Below are 17428 nucleotides of genomic sequence, written 5' to 3'. Positions count from 1 at the left end.
AACGTCAAGATGCACGGAGAGATTAACACTGAAAATGTTCGAGGATGCAAACAAAACCACTGAAGTTAGGGTTTGAAAATTCAATTGAGGATTTAAAATTACAATTTAAGGACTTTTAGTGGGGTTTCAAGTTAGTAGTTTAAATGAGTGTTTCAAGTCTGGGTTGGAGCTTCAAATTAAGGCCTGATACCAAAATGCGGGGTTCAAAATACAGTCCGGGAATCTAGCCATGGTTAAGGTTTTTAAAGTAGGGTTGCAAGTCATAGTTAGGGTTTGCAAGTAGGGGTTCAAGCCATGGTTACAGTTTTAAAAGTAGGGGTCTCGTCTTCGTTTGGGTTTCAAATCAGGGTAAAGATTGTAAATGTGGGTTTTAAGCCTGGGTTTGAATAAAAGTCTCAAATTACGTTTTCAAAAACTTTTTTACAAGCCTCGGTTAGTTTTTTTAACCAAGGCTTGGGGTTTCAAAGTACGATTGCGAGACTGGGTTATGTGACACGGTGAATGACTGCTTTGGGCGTCTGCCTCACAGTTTTGAGGACCGGGGTTTAATTCCTGGCCCCGCCTGTGTGGAATTACCAGGTTCTTCTCGTGCCTGCGTGGGTTTTCCCCAAGCACTCCAGTTTCCTCCAAGATCCCCAAAACATGCATGAATTGGAGACTCCAAATTTCCCTTAGGTGTGACTGCGAATGCAAATGGTTGTTTTTTTTCCATGTGCGCTGTGATTGGCTGGGAACCAGGTCAGGGTGTAGCCTGCCTCCTGCCTGAAGATAGCTGGGATAGGCTCCAGCACTCCTGCCACCCTTGTGAGGATATGTGGCTGAGATAATGAATGGCTGACTGGGTTATGTTTTTTTTAATTTGGCTTCAAATTAAGGTTTCAAGCCAGGCTTGGGGTTTCAAGTTGGGAGTTCAAATGTGGATTTCTACGGGGTATAAAATTAAAGTCAGGGGTTTCAAAATACCATCTGGGAATCAAACCAGGTTTAAGGTTTTAAAGTAAGCTTTCAAGTTAGGCATCAAGCCTGGGTTAATGTTTCAAACCACAATTAGGGTCTCAAATGTGGGTTTCAAGCCTGTGTCCACAATAGGTCCCACTGACAGCTACTGCACTTCTGTTTAACCCAGTTTTGTATCCGCTTTGTCCATATATGGACTTTCCTCTGATTGGTGCTGCTGTGTAGAAGACCCACTTGCGAGATCACACATTTATGTTGACAGTGCTGGCTTAGGAGGGGGGAAGGAGCCGGAGAGCTCACTAATGACGTAGATAAGGTCAAGAAATCCTAATGAGCTCCCTTGAGGTCTCTCGGCAGAAAAATGTTTGTAACTAAGGAATGTGTGGACAATTTTAATTCGTATTTCGTGTTTACTGAGGGACTATAGACGAAATCTTATATCCCAAATACCAGAAAAAGATAGTTTGGTTTTAAAACACTGTTTTCAGCTGACACATGTGGTTCAATTCCACATTAATTCTGTCTTCAGACAGTTTCCGATGTGATGTGATTATTTTCTTTCTAGATAGTTACTTGCCAACTATTTTGCTGTTCAAAGTTGCTAATACGCCGCTACAATGCCATTCCAGCCAAACCCAATCAACAACACAATCATTCCGTTTGATGTTTTTGCTACTTAGGTGTGCATAGCACATCTGCCTCATAGTTCTGAGGACCTGGGTTTCAAATCCAGCCTCGCAGTGTGGTTGGCGTTTTATTTATATCTACCCTATGATTGGCTGGAGACCAGTACGGAGTGTACCTCGGCTCTCGGCCAAAATTAGCTGTGATAGACTTCAACACACAGATGACCCTAGTGAGTATAAGCGGAAAATACGAGAAATTAAACATTGGCACGATACATAACATGAATTGGCTGTCAGTCTTCTAGTAATTACTCCTCATACAACAAAATAAGTCTTCTGGCCGTGTTGTATTGGCGCAAAAGTTTTTGGCACTTTTAGGCCATTTTCAGCGATCAAAATTATCTTTGCACCAATAGTATCCAACAATCAAAATTTGATTTTTTTCTGATCGTGGCTTAGCAAAAATGTTTTTCTACATCTTCCTGAAAGAGCTTAGGAGAAAGGAAGGGTGCGTGCCTTCCTAGAAAACAAACTGGTATCTTTGGAAAAACACAAGACAGTCATAAGGAAAAGGCCTAGATCTTGTTTTCCTCCGCTAATCTAGCACCGATCTTTCAGGCGATATAAGGACACTAAATCTAATCTGATGCCCGCTGCTCTTCATGGCGTTTGACTTTCAGTGTTTAGCCTGTTTGCTTATTTCTCAAGGCGACTCAAGCCAAAACATTAAAAACTAAATAATGTTTGCCCTCAGGGCAGAGGTTCCGTGAAGCCATGATCAGTTTGGTGTGGAGGAAGTAGCTGACTTGACAAATTTTCATACGAAGTTGTATTTTGGCACAAAATTCACATTATGAAACAAAAATGCAATGCTTGACCACATAAAGTTGGATCTTGGCATCAACTGAAATACAGTGAAGAAAATAAGTATTTGAACACCCTGCTATATTGCAAGTTCTCCCACTCAGAAATCATGGAGGGGTCTGAAATTTTCATCGTAGGTGCATGTCCACTGTGAGAGCGATAATCTAAAAAGAAAAATCCAGAAATCACAATGTATGATTGTTTTAAACAATTTATTTGTGTGATACAGGTGCAAATAAGTATTGAACACCTAAGAAAACAATTTTGTCTGTGGTGTCTTTGGACAGCTCTTTGGTCTTGGCCATGTTCAAGTTCGAGTCTTCCTGATTGTATGGGGTGGACAGGTTGTCTTTATGCAGCTAACAACCTCACACAGGTGCATCTGATTCAGGATAATACATGCAGTGGAGGTGGAGTTTTAAAGGCGGACTAACAGGTCTTTGAGGGTCAGAATTCTAGCTAAGCTATGTGTTCAAATACTTATTTGCAGCTGTATCACGCAAATAAATCATTAAAAACAATCATACATTGTGATTTCTGGATGTTTCTTTTTCGATGATCTCTCACAGTGGACATGCACCCAAGATGAAAATTTCAGACCCCTCCATGATTTCTGAGTGGGAGAACTTGCAATACAACAGGGTGTTCAAATACTTATTTTCTTCACTGTATTTCAGTTGATGCCAAGATCCAACTTTATGTGGTCAAGCATTGCATTTTTGTTTCATAATGTGAATTTTGTGCCAAAATACAACTTCGTATGAAAATTTGTCAAGTCAGCTACTTCCTCCACACCAAACTGATCATGGCTTCACGGAACCTCTGCCCAGAGGGCAAACATTATTTAGTTTTTAATGTTTTGGCTTGAGTTGCCTTGAGAAATAGGCAAACAGGCTAAACGCTGAAAGTCAAACGCCATGAAGACAAAGAGACAAAAAGATATTTTGCCACAAAATCTTGTTAATACAATCGCTAACCACATAACATTATAGCTCTCTGGGACTGCAGCCATCAGCTATCTGATAATGAGGCATCATCTCAAGATGATGAGCTGCGATAACTGCCTTACATGTTTGTCATATTGCAATCTTAAAGGGGAAATTCCAGTGCTTCGCATGAACAATCCATCCAATAAGTCATGTAATATGTACTCTATTTTGACAATGTGATGTTAAATCCTCTCTCATTTAATAGTGCTTTGAGAAGATTATTATCGATACTTACGAATTTTCAGGGGCGCTGCCATTTTCACGAGTCACATGACTTACGTGCGCGGATGTGAATTCTCCTTTACAAACGTCGAAAACGATCCCCAGCATTATCACAATTTCCAAACTGAATGCAGCAAAGTGCAGAAAGTGTCGAAGGCGACACCCACCCTCCGGCCTTCCAGAGATGTGTTAAATGTGTTGCATAAGACGGAGATAAAGGCCGAGAGAGGTGAGGTGAAAAGGGTGGAGAGGACGGAAAGGACAACGGCAGAGACAATCCTGCTGCATTAGTGATGAGGACTTGCCCTCCTTGTGGGTGTTTTTTATGGGCAGTATTGAGTTTCTAGACAACTGAGCACGAACAAAAGTTTTATCAGGCAACGCGGCTGTGACCCGACATGTGTCCCTCAGTCAGGGCGGTCAATGATTGCATTCATATTCGAGTACAAACCTGGAACAGTTGACAATAAAATGGTCATATTGTCCCCACACACAATGTAATAGTTAACTAATTCAGGAACGAAAAAGGACTTCAATGAGTTGCAGGCATTGATTAACTGCAACTATACAGTTGCAGGGATTCATCATTATAGATTTTAAACGAGGACATACTGTACTGTAAATGTATCGTTTACTTCAGAAAAAAACTCATGTGCGGAATCCCCAACTGCACCTTCTGAATGCTTTCCCAAGACACCGAATCAGATTCTCTTCAAAATCAAGTGACTCGGGTATGGAAAAAAAAGTTGATTGAGAAATTATTATGACTAATCAATGCTTATTGTAGGTGACAATTAATAATGTCCATTTATGCTTGCGTGTGTCTTTTGTTGCGTAGTTTTTGGGAATCCTTGTTTTGATGGAAAGAAGAATCCTTCCTTCCTTCCCCTCCACCCCCAGAGGTTTTGCTATCTTTAGCTCATTTCCAACACGTCTTGTCACTCCGGCTCTCCTCACCGCCATCTAAATATGGAAACTAAACCCCCGGCGCAATTCAATCTCCCAGCATCCCCTTTGCGCAGGAAGCTCCGCATGAGGTGCAGCGATGTGTGCGCGAATCCGCCAGGCCTAACAGAGGGATCGGAATTCCGGCGTGGGCACACAATGCAAAAGGACAAACGACCGCAAAGGAGAGCGCTGGCTGGAGGACGCTCGGTCGGTTCATGCTGGCGTCACCAAGAGCGTCGGTGGAGACACGAGACACTAGTCCGCCATTTAATCACAGCTGTATTGCGAAAATGTACACTGTCTGCAGTGCAACCAATAAGCAACTGTATTAAAGGCCCTGTAGCTCAGTGGTTAGAGCACTGGTTTGGTAAACCAGGGGTTGTGGGTTCGTATCCCACTGGGGCCTCCACTCCCTGAGAAGGGTTGCACCAGGAAGGGCATCCGGCGTAAAAATTGTGCCAAACATATATGTGCGTTCATCTGAGATGACACGCTGTGGTGACCCCGAAAAGGACAAGCTGAAAGAAACTTACTTACTCATTAAAGGGGACACACTATGGAAAAGTGATTTTTTTTTTTTTTAATTTCTGGTCAATCCTTTAAAAAAAGGTATAAAAATTGCAAAGGTTGACCACAAAAGTATGCACAAAATTGTAATGGTTGAAAGGTCATAACCAAAAAGTCAATAAATCACCACATAACACGGCCTATAAGCATCAACATTTTTCACATGCTTTCAACCCTGCGGCTTATGCGGTGATGGGGCTAATTTGTGCATTTTTTTTCTAACAGCCGCAAGGGGGGACTCGAGCAGAAAAGGTAAGAGCGAGACCGATGGAATATATGTGCCAAGGAAGTGACTTTTACCGGTATATTTTTTTTTAACCATCCCGTTTAGCGCTGCGCTAGCGTGTTGCTGCTGTGTTACTGCTGTGTCTCAGTGATTTTTACCGGTATGTTTTTTCCTTTTTTTAACCAGCCCTCTTAGCGCTGTGCTAGTGTGTTGTTGTCGCGTCTCAGTGATTTTTTACCGTTGTTTTTTTTTTTTTTAACCGGCCCTGTTAGCGCCGTGCTAGCGTGTTTCTGCTGTGTTACTGCCGTGTCTCAGTGATTTAGGTCTGCTTTTTTCTTTTTTTTAACTGGTCTGTTAGTGCTGTGCTACCATGTTGCGACTTTGCGGCTTTTACACAGGTGCGGCTTATGTATGTACCAAATGGTATTTCCTTTATAAATGTACTGGGTGAGTCATATAATCTGGTGCGCTCTGTAGGCCGGAAATTACGGTATTTTGGCCCAAATCTGTACAAAAATTGCAATTCTTGATGATAAAAAAAAAGCCGTACTTCGCCTAGAGAATGCAACAATTGATGACAAAAAGGCACAAAAAAAGGCATTTTGGCATAAAATGTAGTGGGACGCCACAAAGACAGTTGATGATGAAGTTGCTGTGCAACATATTAACAAGTTGACAACAAAAAGTAATATTTTGGCACAACTGTCAAAACGCAAATAGAAAAATGCTAACATTGACCACAAATATTTGTATTTTGGTACAAAGGTTACGTGCAAAAAGTTGTAGTATGTGGGGAGATGCCCCATCATTTTTGTGAAGTGGTTGATTACAAAAATGCAACAGTTGACGAGAGTCAAATGTGTACAAAAATTCAATGGTTGACTAAACAATAAAAATGGTTGATCACAAAATGGAAAAATAAACCTAAAAAGTTGACAACGAAAAGTCCTATTTAGGCATGACAATAAAAAAAATGTAACAGTTGACCACAAGTTATATTTTGTTTTAAATAATTGACTTCAAAAACAGCTTTTAGGCACGAAAATGCTAGGGCTGCCCGAATTTAGTTGTATATAGACACGAAAATGGAACACTTGGCCTCAAAATGTTATATTTTGGTGTCTTAATAAGCAAAAAAAAAAAAGTGCTTAAAGACTTTCATAAAATGTGCCCTTTAAAAATCCTGAAATATCATTGCGGTTGAAACTCTCCAATGTGGAGAAGCGGAGCAAATTCAACATTATCTTTTGACATCAGTGACCTTTGCGATAAATGGTCTCAAATTGCAGCGGAACAGACCAACGGTTTTGTACGCCTGGGGCAACAAAAAAAGTTGCAATGACGCATGGCCCACTATTTTAAATTTTAACCTGGGGGCCATTCAACATTATGTAAACTTTGAGGGCGTTATCGCAATTTCTAATCTGTAATAAACAGCAATGTGTTATCCACACGCCTCGCCAAGGCCATCTCGGAAATGGAATGTTTCAGGCAGACCAAAAAAAAAATCATTTTACTTCAGGCAAGATACCGTTCAACACCAATCAGGCGCTTATTGTGTAAGTGAGTAATTATTTTAGAAAAGTTTCAAGAAGAGCTACTGAAATTGTTGTCGAGTGCGCCAAAGAATGACTTTGAAAACTTTGTACGTGAAAAAAGATACATTTTCCAACGCGTGACCCAACGTGTCAAAAACAACCAAAAGGAGGGTCGATGCTGACCGTGGGTGGCGGAACTGCAAGTAGCGGAATCTCCTGCCGATGTACCCACCTCGGGCCGCTTCCATGCTGCCTGCCCCGTTTCCCACTATCACGTATCCGCCTACGCCGGGAACCATTAGAGCGAAACGTGGAGGCAGGGCAAAAAGGAAAGCCCTCTGAGGGATGCAGTGTGAAAAGGGACTCCTCGTGCTGGAGGCGTGACCATAAAAAGTTGCGTTGAGTCAAAAATATGCATCGGAAGATCAGGAACTTGGGCATTAAAATGTGACAGTTGACCACAAAGTCATATATAAGGAAAAAAAAAAAAAGCAATGATTGACCACAAAAGGTCATATTTGGCACACAAGTCCAATGGTTATCTACTAAAAGTCATATTTGATGCCCAAAAAAATGCAATGGTTCACCAAAGGTTTTCCCATTAAAAATATAATTACAAAAAATGTTTTATTTCAGCCGCAAAAGGCAGTGGTTCACCACCAAAAAAATAGTTTAACCATTAAAAACACAATGGTTGACCATAAAAGTTGGATTTATGGGTAAAAATACAAAGGTTGAACACAAAGACTTATTTTGCAGTTAAAATGCAGTGGCTGACAATAAAAAGTTGTACTTTTTCATAAATGAAATAAATAATCAGAAAATCAATAGTTGACCACAAAAAGGTGCATGTGGTGATAAAGAAAAATATATAAAAAATGCAATTTTGACTACAAAGATTTGCATTTCAGGAGTGTTAATGAAATGATTGAACTCAAAAAGTTACATTTTCCCATTAAAAATGCCACGGTTGACCATAAAGTGCAATTTTCCTTACTTTTTATTCTTAAGTTGGCTTAATGCATGAAAATGAAATAGCTACCCACAAAAAAAATTTCATTTTTCTATTCAAAATGCGATGGCTGACCACAAAATGGTACATTTAGAAACAAAAGTGCAATGGTTGAGGGGAAAAGGTCATATTTACGCACCAAAATTTGATCACTACCCACAAACAAAATGTATCTTAAGTCTCACGAGATTTGCCAAAAATCACACTTGATGGCAGTTTGAAGCACACGTTTCTGCATGTGATCAACAGCGCCGCCAATGGTCATATGGTGTACTACACACGGTTGCTCACTCCGGCTCTTCTATTATTAGAGCTCAGTGGAGGGCCCTCATAGTCCCGGGGGGCCGGCACGTGGACTCCTCAAACGCCCCGTACCCCCCTCCCCGCACCGACAACTGCTCTCCCTCTTCCTGTGATCTCTCCTTCTCTCCATCTCTCCATCTCTCGCTATCTCTCGCCGCTTCTCACTCGGCCGGCACATGCCTTCACATGAGCCGCGGAAGCGGCCGGAAGAGCAGGAGGGGGCGGAGGAAGAGTGGGTAGATTGGACGAGTAGAGTGGATACTCCAGATAACATTCCACACGAATGGAGAGAGTGGAGCTAGCTCGGGGATCTTAATGTCAAGCGCTTATAAAAATAAACAATCGCTCGGACGCCAGCCAATGGCAGGTGACAAAGACAAGCAACGAACTGGTTGCAAGCCAATGGCATGTTCCGTATAGATCAGGGGTGTCAAACCGATAAACTCATCGTAGTATTACATATACACAATAAATTCATGGATATTGTCCTTTTGAAATCAGAAGTCAAGTATAATTGTTTATCTAATGCTTAAGTTAATGGAAAAAAGTTCTTTGGTCAACAACAACAAAATGGCTTTCCCATGTGTTCTTAACACAGGTGATGAAATAAAGTTTGGTCAAGATCAACGGTCAGCTCATTAGTTACAGCGTTAAGGCTACAATTTTGCTGCGTAAAAGATGCTAGCAGTAGTATCAAGATCTTCAGACTAGGATTCGGGCGATAGGCGTCGAACTCGCCACCTGCCAGACCGCAATAGTGCCTTGCCATTGGCGGGACGACGGCGGGTGTCTGTGTCAATTGAGACAACTTTTGTTGTAACGACTTCCACTTGGATCGCTCCATTTATAGCATCCTCCCACACTGCAGCCACTGGCCATGCGGTGACAGAAGTAGGCCACAACACACACACAAATTATGTCACGTTAGGCGATGTATTTATGAAAATAAAGGTCTTCATTGAGGACACAAAAATTGCCGTTGTGTGAATGTGACTGTGAATGCTTTTTAGTCATTGTTTGCGCTGACACTGACTGGGGACAAGCCCATTGTTTGTCTATGTAGTCCATTCTTTGTCTATGTGTACATTAAGATTGAAAATGGATTGGTGGATGTTTTGAAGTGTTCTAGCAGGAGAATGAAAAACCACAAGCTGGGCTACTCTACCACCTAGTGGCCATGACTGGTGAGACACCAATTAACAATCCTTTTCAATGCCCAAATTACTGTAAATAGCAGTAAACTAATAGTACCTGTTTTAATACGGTCATTTCTGGCCAACATGGCGCGACTTTTTTCACACGCTTCTCAAGCCTGAGGTTTATGTGGTGATGCGGCTAATTTGTTCATTTTTTCTAACGGCCGTAAGGGGGCATTCGAGCAGAAAAGGTAAGAATGAGACCGGTGGAATATATGTGCCGAGGAAGTGACTTTTACCGGCCCTGTAAGTGTGCACTAGCATGTTGGTGCTGTGTTACTGCCGTGTCTCAGTGATATTTACCGGTAAGTTTTATTTTAACCGGCCCTGTTAACGTTAGCGCTAGCTTTAGCGCACTGCTAGCGTTAGCACTACCATTAAACTCTTTCTGTGTACCGTCTTTCTTTGCAAATATCTCGTGTTTCAATGTGGGTTTCAATGTGGGCACTTGCGGGTTTTACACAGCTGCGGCGTATGTGTGTATGCACCAAATGGTATTTCCTTTACAAATGTACTCGGTGAGGCCTGTAACCAGGTGCGCTCTGTAGGCAGGGAATTACGGTGGTACAAGACTCAAACAGTAACCCTATGATAGAATTTGTATTTTTGCTATAATATTCAGAGGAAAAAAATGGGGGTATTAAGTTAGAATGTTTGTAATTCAGTCGTTGTAATTTAGCCAGAAACATTATATTGAATGAAAACAATCTTATGAGTATCAAGTTATAATCTTGAAATTTTATCTAAATTGTATTAATATAATTTTAATTTGTGAGACACAATTACACACACAACAATTACAACATATGGTAATGAAATAAAATGTTGCATTTTAAGAGGAAAATAAAATTTTAAATATGAAGAAAGTCATAATTTTGTGAGAAAAGTCAACGTTGCAACAAATATCGTATTTTGTGAACAGTGAAAATTTTATGGTAGCACCAGGAATGTTGTGTGAAGTCATCATTTTATAAGTACAGCAGCCATATTTTGCAAGAAGTCTAACATTTACATCATCAAAATCATAATATTGAGCAAAAAGTCTTAATTTTAAAAGTGAAAAGGTATAACATTTTGAAAATAAATTTGTAGTTTTACACTGAAAATCATACAAATAAAAGTAATTTTTAGATGATAATCATATTATTGACAGAATAAGAGTAATATTGTAAGAAAAGTGAGACTTAATTGGGAAAAAAATTGAATATGAGAAATATAATTTGTGAAAAGAAATGTTATGAGAATAAAATTGTTGCATGAAAAAAAACTTGGAATTTTATGAGAGAAGGATTTGGGTGAAAATTACAAAAATAATGTCTTGACATTGAGGCATAAGTTATATTTTACGAAAACCAAGTCATGATATTGGGAAAAAAGTCAGATTTAATGAGGAAAAAGCATGATTTGTGAGTACCGTCAACATTTTATGAGGGAAAAAGTTCTGTGAATAAAGTTGGAATTTGAAAAAATGAGCTGACTTTAATGCACGAAAAGGTATAATATGGCAAAAAGAAAAGTAAGAATTTGAAGAGAAAACCAATCATAATATTCAGAGATTTCATATCTGTATACGTACATCCATTCACTCTTGAACTACGGAACCCGCCATCGAAAGTGACTCACCGGGTCTTGGTGACTAGCTTCTCGGAGCTCGACGATCTCCGGCTCCGCTGAGTGCGTGTCCGTCAATCCTGGGCCGACCTGTGAGGATGAAATAAACTAATGCAAACACTTTTGTTGACAGAACATTTTAGGAGACGACCGTCGGGTACAAAAAGCACCTCAATGTCCGTGGGGTGGGTGAGGTGAAGGTGGGGCACTCGGGGATGAATATCAGTCAGGTGGGGTGGGGGTTTAGGGACGGCCCGCTGTCTATGCTGCTCCAGAACCTCCCGGTAGGATTTGGTGTCAAAGTTGGTCCTCCACAACATCACCTGGTTGACAGAAAAATATTACAGGTGTTCTCAAAGCTATTCTTAGTAAAAATGCAGTCATGTTTATTCTTTATGATTCAATACACGTATTTGCAATTCACTCCTTGCATTTTTTGTTGTTGCGTCATTATTCACTGAAAAAGGTCAGAACCAGATCTCAGATAAAAGTAGTGCTCTGGCACCATCTTGTGGCATCACGGTGCCAAAGAACTACCAGGATGTGGAAAGGAGGGAAAAATGCGATGAAGTACAAAATCAGTTCCACTCATTTGTGTTATTATTGTATCCTAACAGAAGAAGATATGATACATCCTGAAATTGGCATTTGACAGTTTGTCAATAATTTACTGTTATTAATGATACATCATGGCATCAATATTTGATGTCGTTGCCTTGAAAATGTAATTCTCCCAATGAAGATACAGTATATCACAATATTGGTATTTAATGCCGCATTGTGTCATATTGTAGTAATATATTGCCTGTATCGGCAAGGACAATGATACAATGTCATAATATTGATATTTTTCATGGCTTTCGTCCATGTAATATATCTGTAATAAAAATCCCTAACCTGAGAATCGACACCACCAGAAGCAAAAAGCTCTCCAGCCGTGGAAAAGGCTACAGTGAGGACGGCGCCCTGAAAACGACAACCAAAGATTAAGAAAACCATTTAACACTTTATTCTATAGATTACATTTTTTTTCTAAATATTACCACTTTATTGTTGTCACAGTCTGACCTCTTTCCCAAGTACCATATAAAGATTTCATATGTTTAACAGTACTACTTCTGTCATAACCCACCTTTGAATTCCTAATGTTGTGACTTTTATCACAAAACTTTTTAGTTACAATTTATTAGTCACATGATGACTTGATTCTCCTAAATTTACACTTTTTTGTAAAGTTATGGCATTAATTATCATACAACACTATTCTTGCAACAATACACCTTTTTCATAACCACCACATAGTGATCAATTACCTCATAAAATTTGATTGTAACATTCCAAAATGTTCTTCTAATATCACAATCTTGTTCTTGTAAAAGTTGAACATTTTATGGAAAAATTAACAATTTTTATTGTACATTTTCATAATTTTAAAACTATTCTTGTAACTGCACAACTTTTTTTTTTCTAATATTACAACTTTCATCTCTGAAATTTGTTAAACAGTAAAAAAAATTTCATGAGCTCAGGACTTCACAGGTATTCTCATCACATAACTTCTTTTTGTTAATATCCAGACATTATTTTTCATAAAAAAAAATAGTCAAATTACACACACAAAAATGTAATACTGGGACCTTTCACACATTTTTGCTGAACTGTCAATTTTATTTACAATATCACAACTTTATTTGAGAGAAGTTGTGAGTTTTTCTTTCCCTGTACATTACAATAGATTAATTAAAATTAAATACCGTAATTTCCAGCCTTTAAACTGCGACTTTTCTCACATGCTTTCAACCCTGCGGCTAATTTGTGGAATTTTTTACCAAGTTGCTACTTTGTAGCAGTCGCGGCTGTTTTTTTATTTTTTTATTTTTTTTTAAACAGCCCCTGTTCATGCTACTGTGTTGTTGCTATGTTAAGCTAAGCTACGGTATTAAAACTTTGAAAACTCTTTCTGTGTACCATCTTTCTTTGTAAATATCTCGTGTTTCAATGTGGGCATTTGACAGCTTTTACACAGGTGCGGCTTATGTAGGTACCGAATGGTATTTCCTTTACAAATGTACTGGGTGAGGTTGATAATCCGGTGCGCTCTCTCGGCCGGAAATTACGGTACATTAGAACATCACAAGGAAGGATCAAAGGACCTTGTGTCCATGCAGCGTGTAGATAAGGCGTCCCTCCAACAGGTCCAGGATCTTGATAGTACCATCGCTGGAGCCACTGATCAGGTAGTTATCGGACGGGTGGAAGGAGAAGCTGTTGACACCACCGCTGTGGACTACAAAGCAAAGAAAATAAATAAAATAATGTTCGCGAGCTTCTTCTGTGTGGCTTTATTACCTTGATAATGCTGGATGAGCTTATTGGTGCGTATGTCCCAGATTTTAAGGGCGCTATCCGCCCCCGACGACGCGATACAGGTGCCTCTTGAGTTGAAGTCCACATAAGTCGCAGATCTGGAATTTGGAAAACTGTGTATCAATGTGGAAAAACCACCGCAACGCCCTGAAAATGTGTTTCTTTTTGTTGGTTTTGTTACCCGCAGTTGTCTGAGAAGCAGTTGATGCAGTTTTTGCTGGATGTGTCCCATAACCTGACGGTGCGGTCGTCCCCGCAAGACACGATGAGGCGACCATCTGGTGAAAACCTGCACCGCATAAAAGACTCCATCAGCACTTTAAATAAAGGTCCAGATTGCCAAGACATGGCAAAATGATTGCTATCATGAAACCAAATTTGTCTTTTGGTGTGATAGCAGGTACCCAGACCAAATGGTCACGCACCTGGCGCAGCGCACCCAGTTAGTGTGCTGGTTGAGCGAGTAGAGGAAGCATCGTCGGCAGACGCTCCAAACTTTCACCGATTTATCGTCGGACGCCGTCACCAGCCGCGCTCCATCTTGGGAGAACCCCACGCTGCGCACCGCCGCCGTGTGCGCCTTGAACACCGTTGACTCGCCTTTTCTGAAGCATAACACATTTGGAAAAAAAAGTTATCATTTTAAAGTTCCTGTAAACGAGACCAAAAAAAAAAAAGTCTTGTAAATAAATACTGTATAAAACACAACAAAGAACCTTGTTGTAAACAAATCTGCCAAATTTTAATGACTTAAAAAAAAATCAACAGGTCATGACAGACAAAAATGTTTTTCTTTTTTTTACTTGTGCCAGGGTGTGAATGTGGAATTTCAAAATCAACTACAGGTTTAAAGGAAAATTCCGGTGTATCCCATGGGTAATGTAACATGTACTCAGTCTTGATAATGTGACGTTAAAACCTCTCTCATTTAATAGTTTTTTGAGAAGATTTTTATCGACAATTACACATTTTCAGGTGCGCCGCCATTTTCGCGAGATGTGACGAGTTACGTGAGTACACATTACATGGCCTATTGAATACATTGTTACTCCTAACCACCGGAATTTTCCTTGAAAGTAACTTACATTGACGGCTTCCACAGTCGCACCATCCTGTCCTTGGATGAGGTCGCCACCAGGTTACCCACAGGGCAGAACTGCACGCAAGTGACGGCGTCTTGATGGTTGACGAAGCGCAAGGACCTCCCGTTAGCCGATAGATTCCAAATCATCAGGCTTTTATCGACGGAGCCCGATGCTGAAGAAGTTAGCAAACATCGTCAGCATTGTCAGGCAGGATATCAGCGAATCGCTTCTGCTCACAATTTAAATGTAACCAGAAATTAAAAGTACAATTCCTATAAATCATTTTATTTTATTGATTAATGTGAGTACACTTATGAGGATAGTTTTATTATTATATCACTTCTTTTTAACTTTTCATTTCTAACAAGTCTACACACACGGAGCAGCCCAGTGCGGTCGTATCATCCCCTGGGTGTTCCATAAAGGATGTTTTGGATTGTCCATTCTTCAAGGAGAGCTTGAAGTAATATTCATCCATCCATTTTCTTTGCCACTTATCCTCATGAGGGTCGCGGAAAAAGCTGGAGCCTATCCCAGTTGTCAATGGGCAGGAGGCGGGGTACACCCTCAACTGGTTGCTAACCAATCGCAGGACACATAGAGACAAACAAACGCACTCACAATCACACCTAGGGGCAATTTAGAGTGTCCAATTAATGTTGCATGTTTTTGGGATGTGGGAAGAAACCGGAGTGCCCGGCGAAAACCCACACAGGCAACAGGGAGAACATGCAAACTCCACACAGGCGGGGCTGGGATCGAACCGGGACCTTAGAACTGTGAGGCCAACGCTTTAACAGCTGATCCACCGTGCTGCCTTTTTTCAAATAGTCACCTCAAAAATTTAACTACTAAGGCATTAAAGTGGGACTCTTGCATTCATTCATTCATTCATTGAGCACTCGCGGATTAACCTAAATGTTGATTTTATTTTTCATTTTTCTCGTTTAAACTTTCAATGATTCGAATATTTTTCTTTTTTTGGGGGGGGGAGTGGGAGAGGAAGGGGTGTAGGGAAATTAACCCTGAAAATCCTTATTGATGGTTTATTCGAGTTTATTAAAGAAAATGGGGAGTTTAAAAAAATAAATGAATAAAATTAATTTCTGTGCAATCAAATTGGCCAGGTGATCCATTTCCTATCCCCCATAGATAGCAGGGGTCCACTGTATGTTAAAATATATTGCATGTCTAAAATTACAGATTGATTAAAAACAAATGAATAGTATAAGGAATGTGCTATAATAACAGAATCAGAATCATCTTTATTTTGCCAAGTATGTCAAAAAGGGAGTTGGAGCCACTCTCGTGTGACATACATGTCGATTACGACCAAAGACAGTCAATGGACAAAGAATACTTTTGAGGCATAAAGATACTTTTGAGACGATAACAGTTACGGAGGAATAAAAATTATTGGAATCTGGCAATGAGGGTACACGTTTTGTTTTATTTTTTTTTTGACAATTGTACTCTACTGTTTAGAGAAGTTACAATGTCTAATAGAGCAATAGTCCAGTGGAATTTAGAGTAACTAGACGTGCGATAATCTGGGACAGTGTCGATTGTGCAAATGTTGTGGATATTCAGTCATATTCAGTGGTGTAGATGATACTCAGGCACGAGGGCAATATCGGTCAGCAACAGATATGCAAATATTGCAACGTGGTGAGATGACTACAGTGAGTGCACAAGTAATGTATAATTTACAATACATGGCCCAGCAGAATGTAACAAGGCAACAGCTCAGTCCCATTATCAGATGACATGTTACCAATAAAAATCGATAAACACAGTTGCTTACCCAGTAGTTTGGAGTTCGGACTGAAATGCACGCAAGTGACGGGATCCTTGTGGCCTTTAAACAGTCTCTCCATGGTGGGGTCATTCTGAAGTGACGACAGAGACGCACTGTAATATTTTTTTCCCCCCTTATATTTAATGTCAGGAGCTCAAAATATGCTGATAACAAATACAGGAAGTTGAGAGCGTTGACAGTTCCAGTTAGCAAATCCTCTTAGCAAACATAACATCATACTCAGTTGATATTAGCACATACGACTACTCTTCCCGAGTCCTATTCGTCCCTCACCCCCTAAAAAAAAAAAAACTTTACTCACCAACAGCGAGGCCATAGTGGGTGTTTTTACTTTATTCGTAGCAAAAGTTGGCCGAGTTGACAATTTCCTCCATTACACTCAAACACAGCGCCCTCGGGAAAGTATCCAGACCCGAGAAGTCAAAAACGGATATCATGATGACCAACTCCACTAACTCCGATCGACAAGTGCATAATATTATCTTAAAATCTGTGCATTTTCGCAAAACATTCTTCGTGGCACTCAGTGCTAAATGAAGCTAAACCAGTTAGCTAAACCGGTTAGCTGGCAAAGTATTGAAAAATCAGATCGGTCCGTGTAAATAAATGAATACATAACGATTAAATCCCGTCATCTGGCATGTATATTAGTAATTGGCATGATGACTGAATGACGACATGAGTTGTTATCCAGCAAAAAAAAAAAACAGCTGAAAGTGACGTCGTCCCCTCGTCATCTGAGCCATGACGTGAGGCATGTTCCTGTTCCGAATCAACCATGGCGACGTTGCAGTTTCGATCTCTGCGATTGGCTCTCAGGGTTGAGATTGTCCAATCAGCGTGTCTGTTGATAGGACGTCGCAGTTTCCGTTCTAATTTTTTTTTTATAGCGAAAGTAGTGGTATCTGACACTGTCTTTTAGTGAAATGTATGTACATAATTGTAAAATGTGAATACATGACGAGATGAATTGTTATCTTGCTACAAACAGATAAAAATAACGTACAGTATTCCTCACGTCACAATGAGGGCAGCGTCTTCCCGCTACCTAGCAACCACACAAACCAATCGTGTCTTATTGTGTAGTGTCGACGTCTA

General features: G+C 40.1%; 1 protein-coding gene across 3 annotated transcripts in view; it reads right to left on the bottom strand.

Annotated features, from left to right (window-relative positions):
* Window positions 1-17368, bottom strand: part of poc1b (POC1 centriolar protein B) — a 48628-nt gene extending 31260 nt beyond the window's left edge. For 2 of the 3 annotated variants that reach the window (XM_061823257.1, XM_061823258.1), the window contains exons 1-10: window positions 16632-17368; window positions 16316-16400; window positions 14512-14683; window positions 13852-14031; window positions 13608-13715; window positions 13409-13524; window positions 13213-13346; window positions 11957-12025; window positions 11230-11382; window positions 11072-11149 (exon numbers count right to left, since the gene is read on the bottom strand). In XM_061823257.1, the coding sequence (XP_061679241.1) occupies window positions 11072-11149; window positions 11230-11382; window positions 11957-12025; window positions 13213-13346; window positions 13409-13524; window positions 13608-13715; window positions 13852-14031; window positions 14512-14683; window positions 16316-16400; window positions 16632-16646 (1110 nt within the window). In that variant the 5' untranslated portion in view covers window positions 16647-17368. The remainder of the gene's footprint in view (window positions 1-11071; window positions 11150-11229; window positions 11383-11956; window positions 12026-13212; window positions 13347-13408; window positions 13525-13607; window positions 13716-13851; window positions 14032-14511; window positions 14684-16315; window positions 16401-16631) is intronic. The other variant, XM_061823256.1, reaches the window with a different exon arrangement.
* Between the last annotated feature and the right edge of the window lie 60 nt (window positions 17369-17428).

This window comes from Syngnathoides biaculeatus, chromosome 6 (genome assembly GCF_019802595.1).
Source record: "Syngnathoides biaculeatus isolate LvHL_M chromosome 6, ASM1980259v1, whole genome shotgun sequence".
Taxonomy (NCBI): Eukaryota; Metazoa; Chordata; class Actinopteri; order Syngnathiformes; family Syngnathidae; genus Syngnathoides; species Syngnathoides biaculeatus.
The sequence above is the reverse complement of the archived record's forward strand: the minus strand, read 5'-3'. Positions and strand labels throughout refer to the sequence as shown.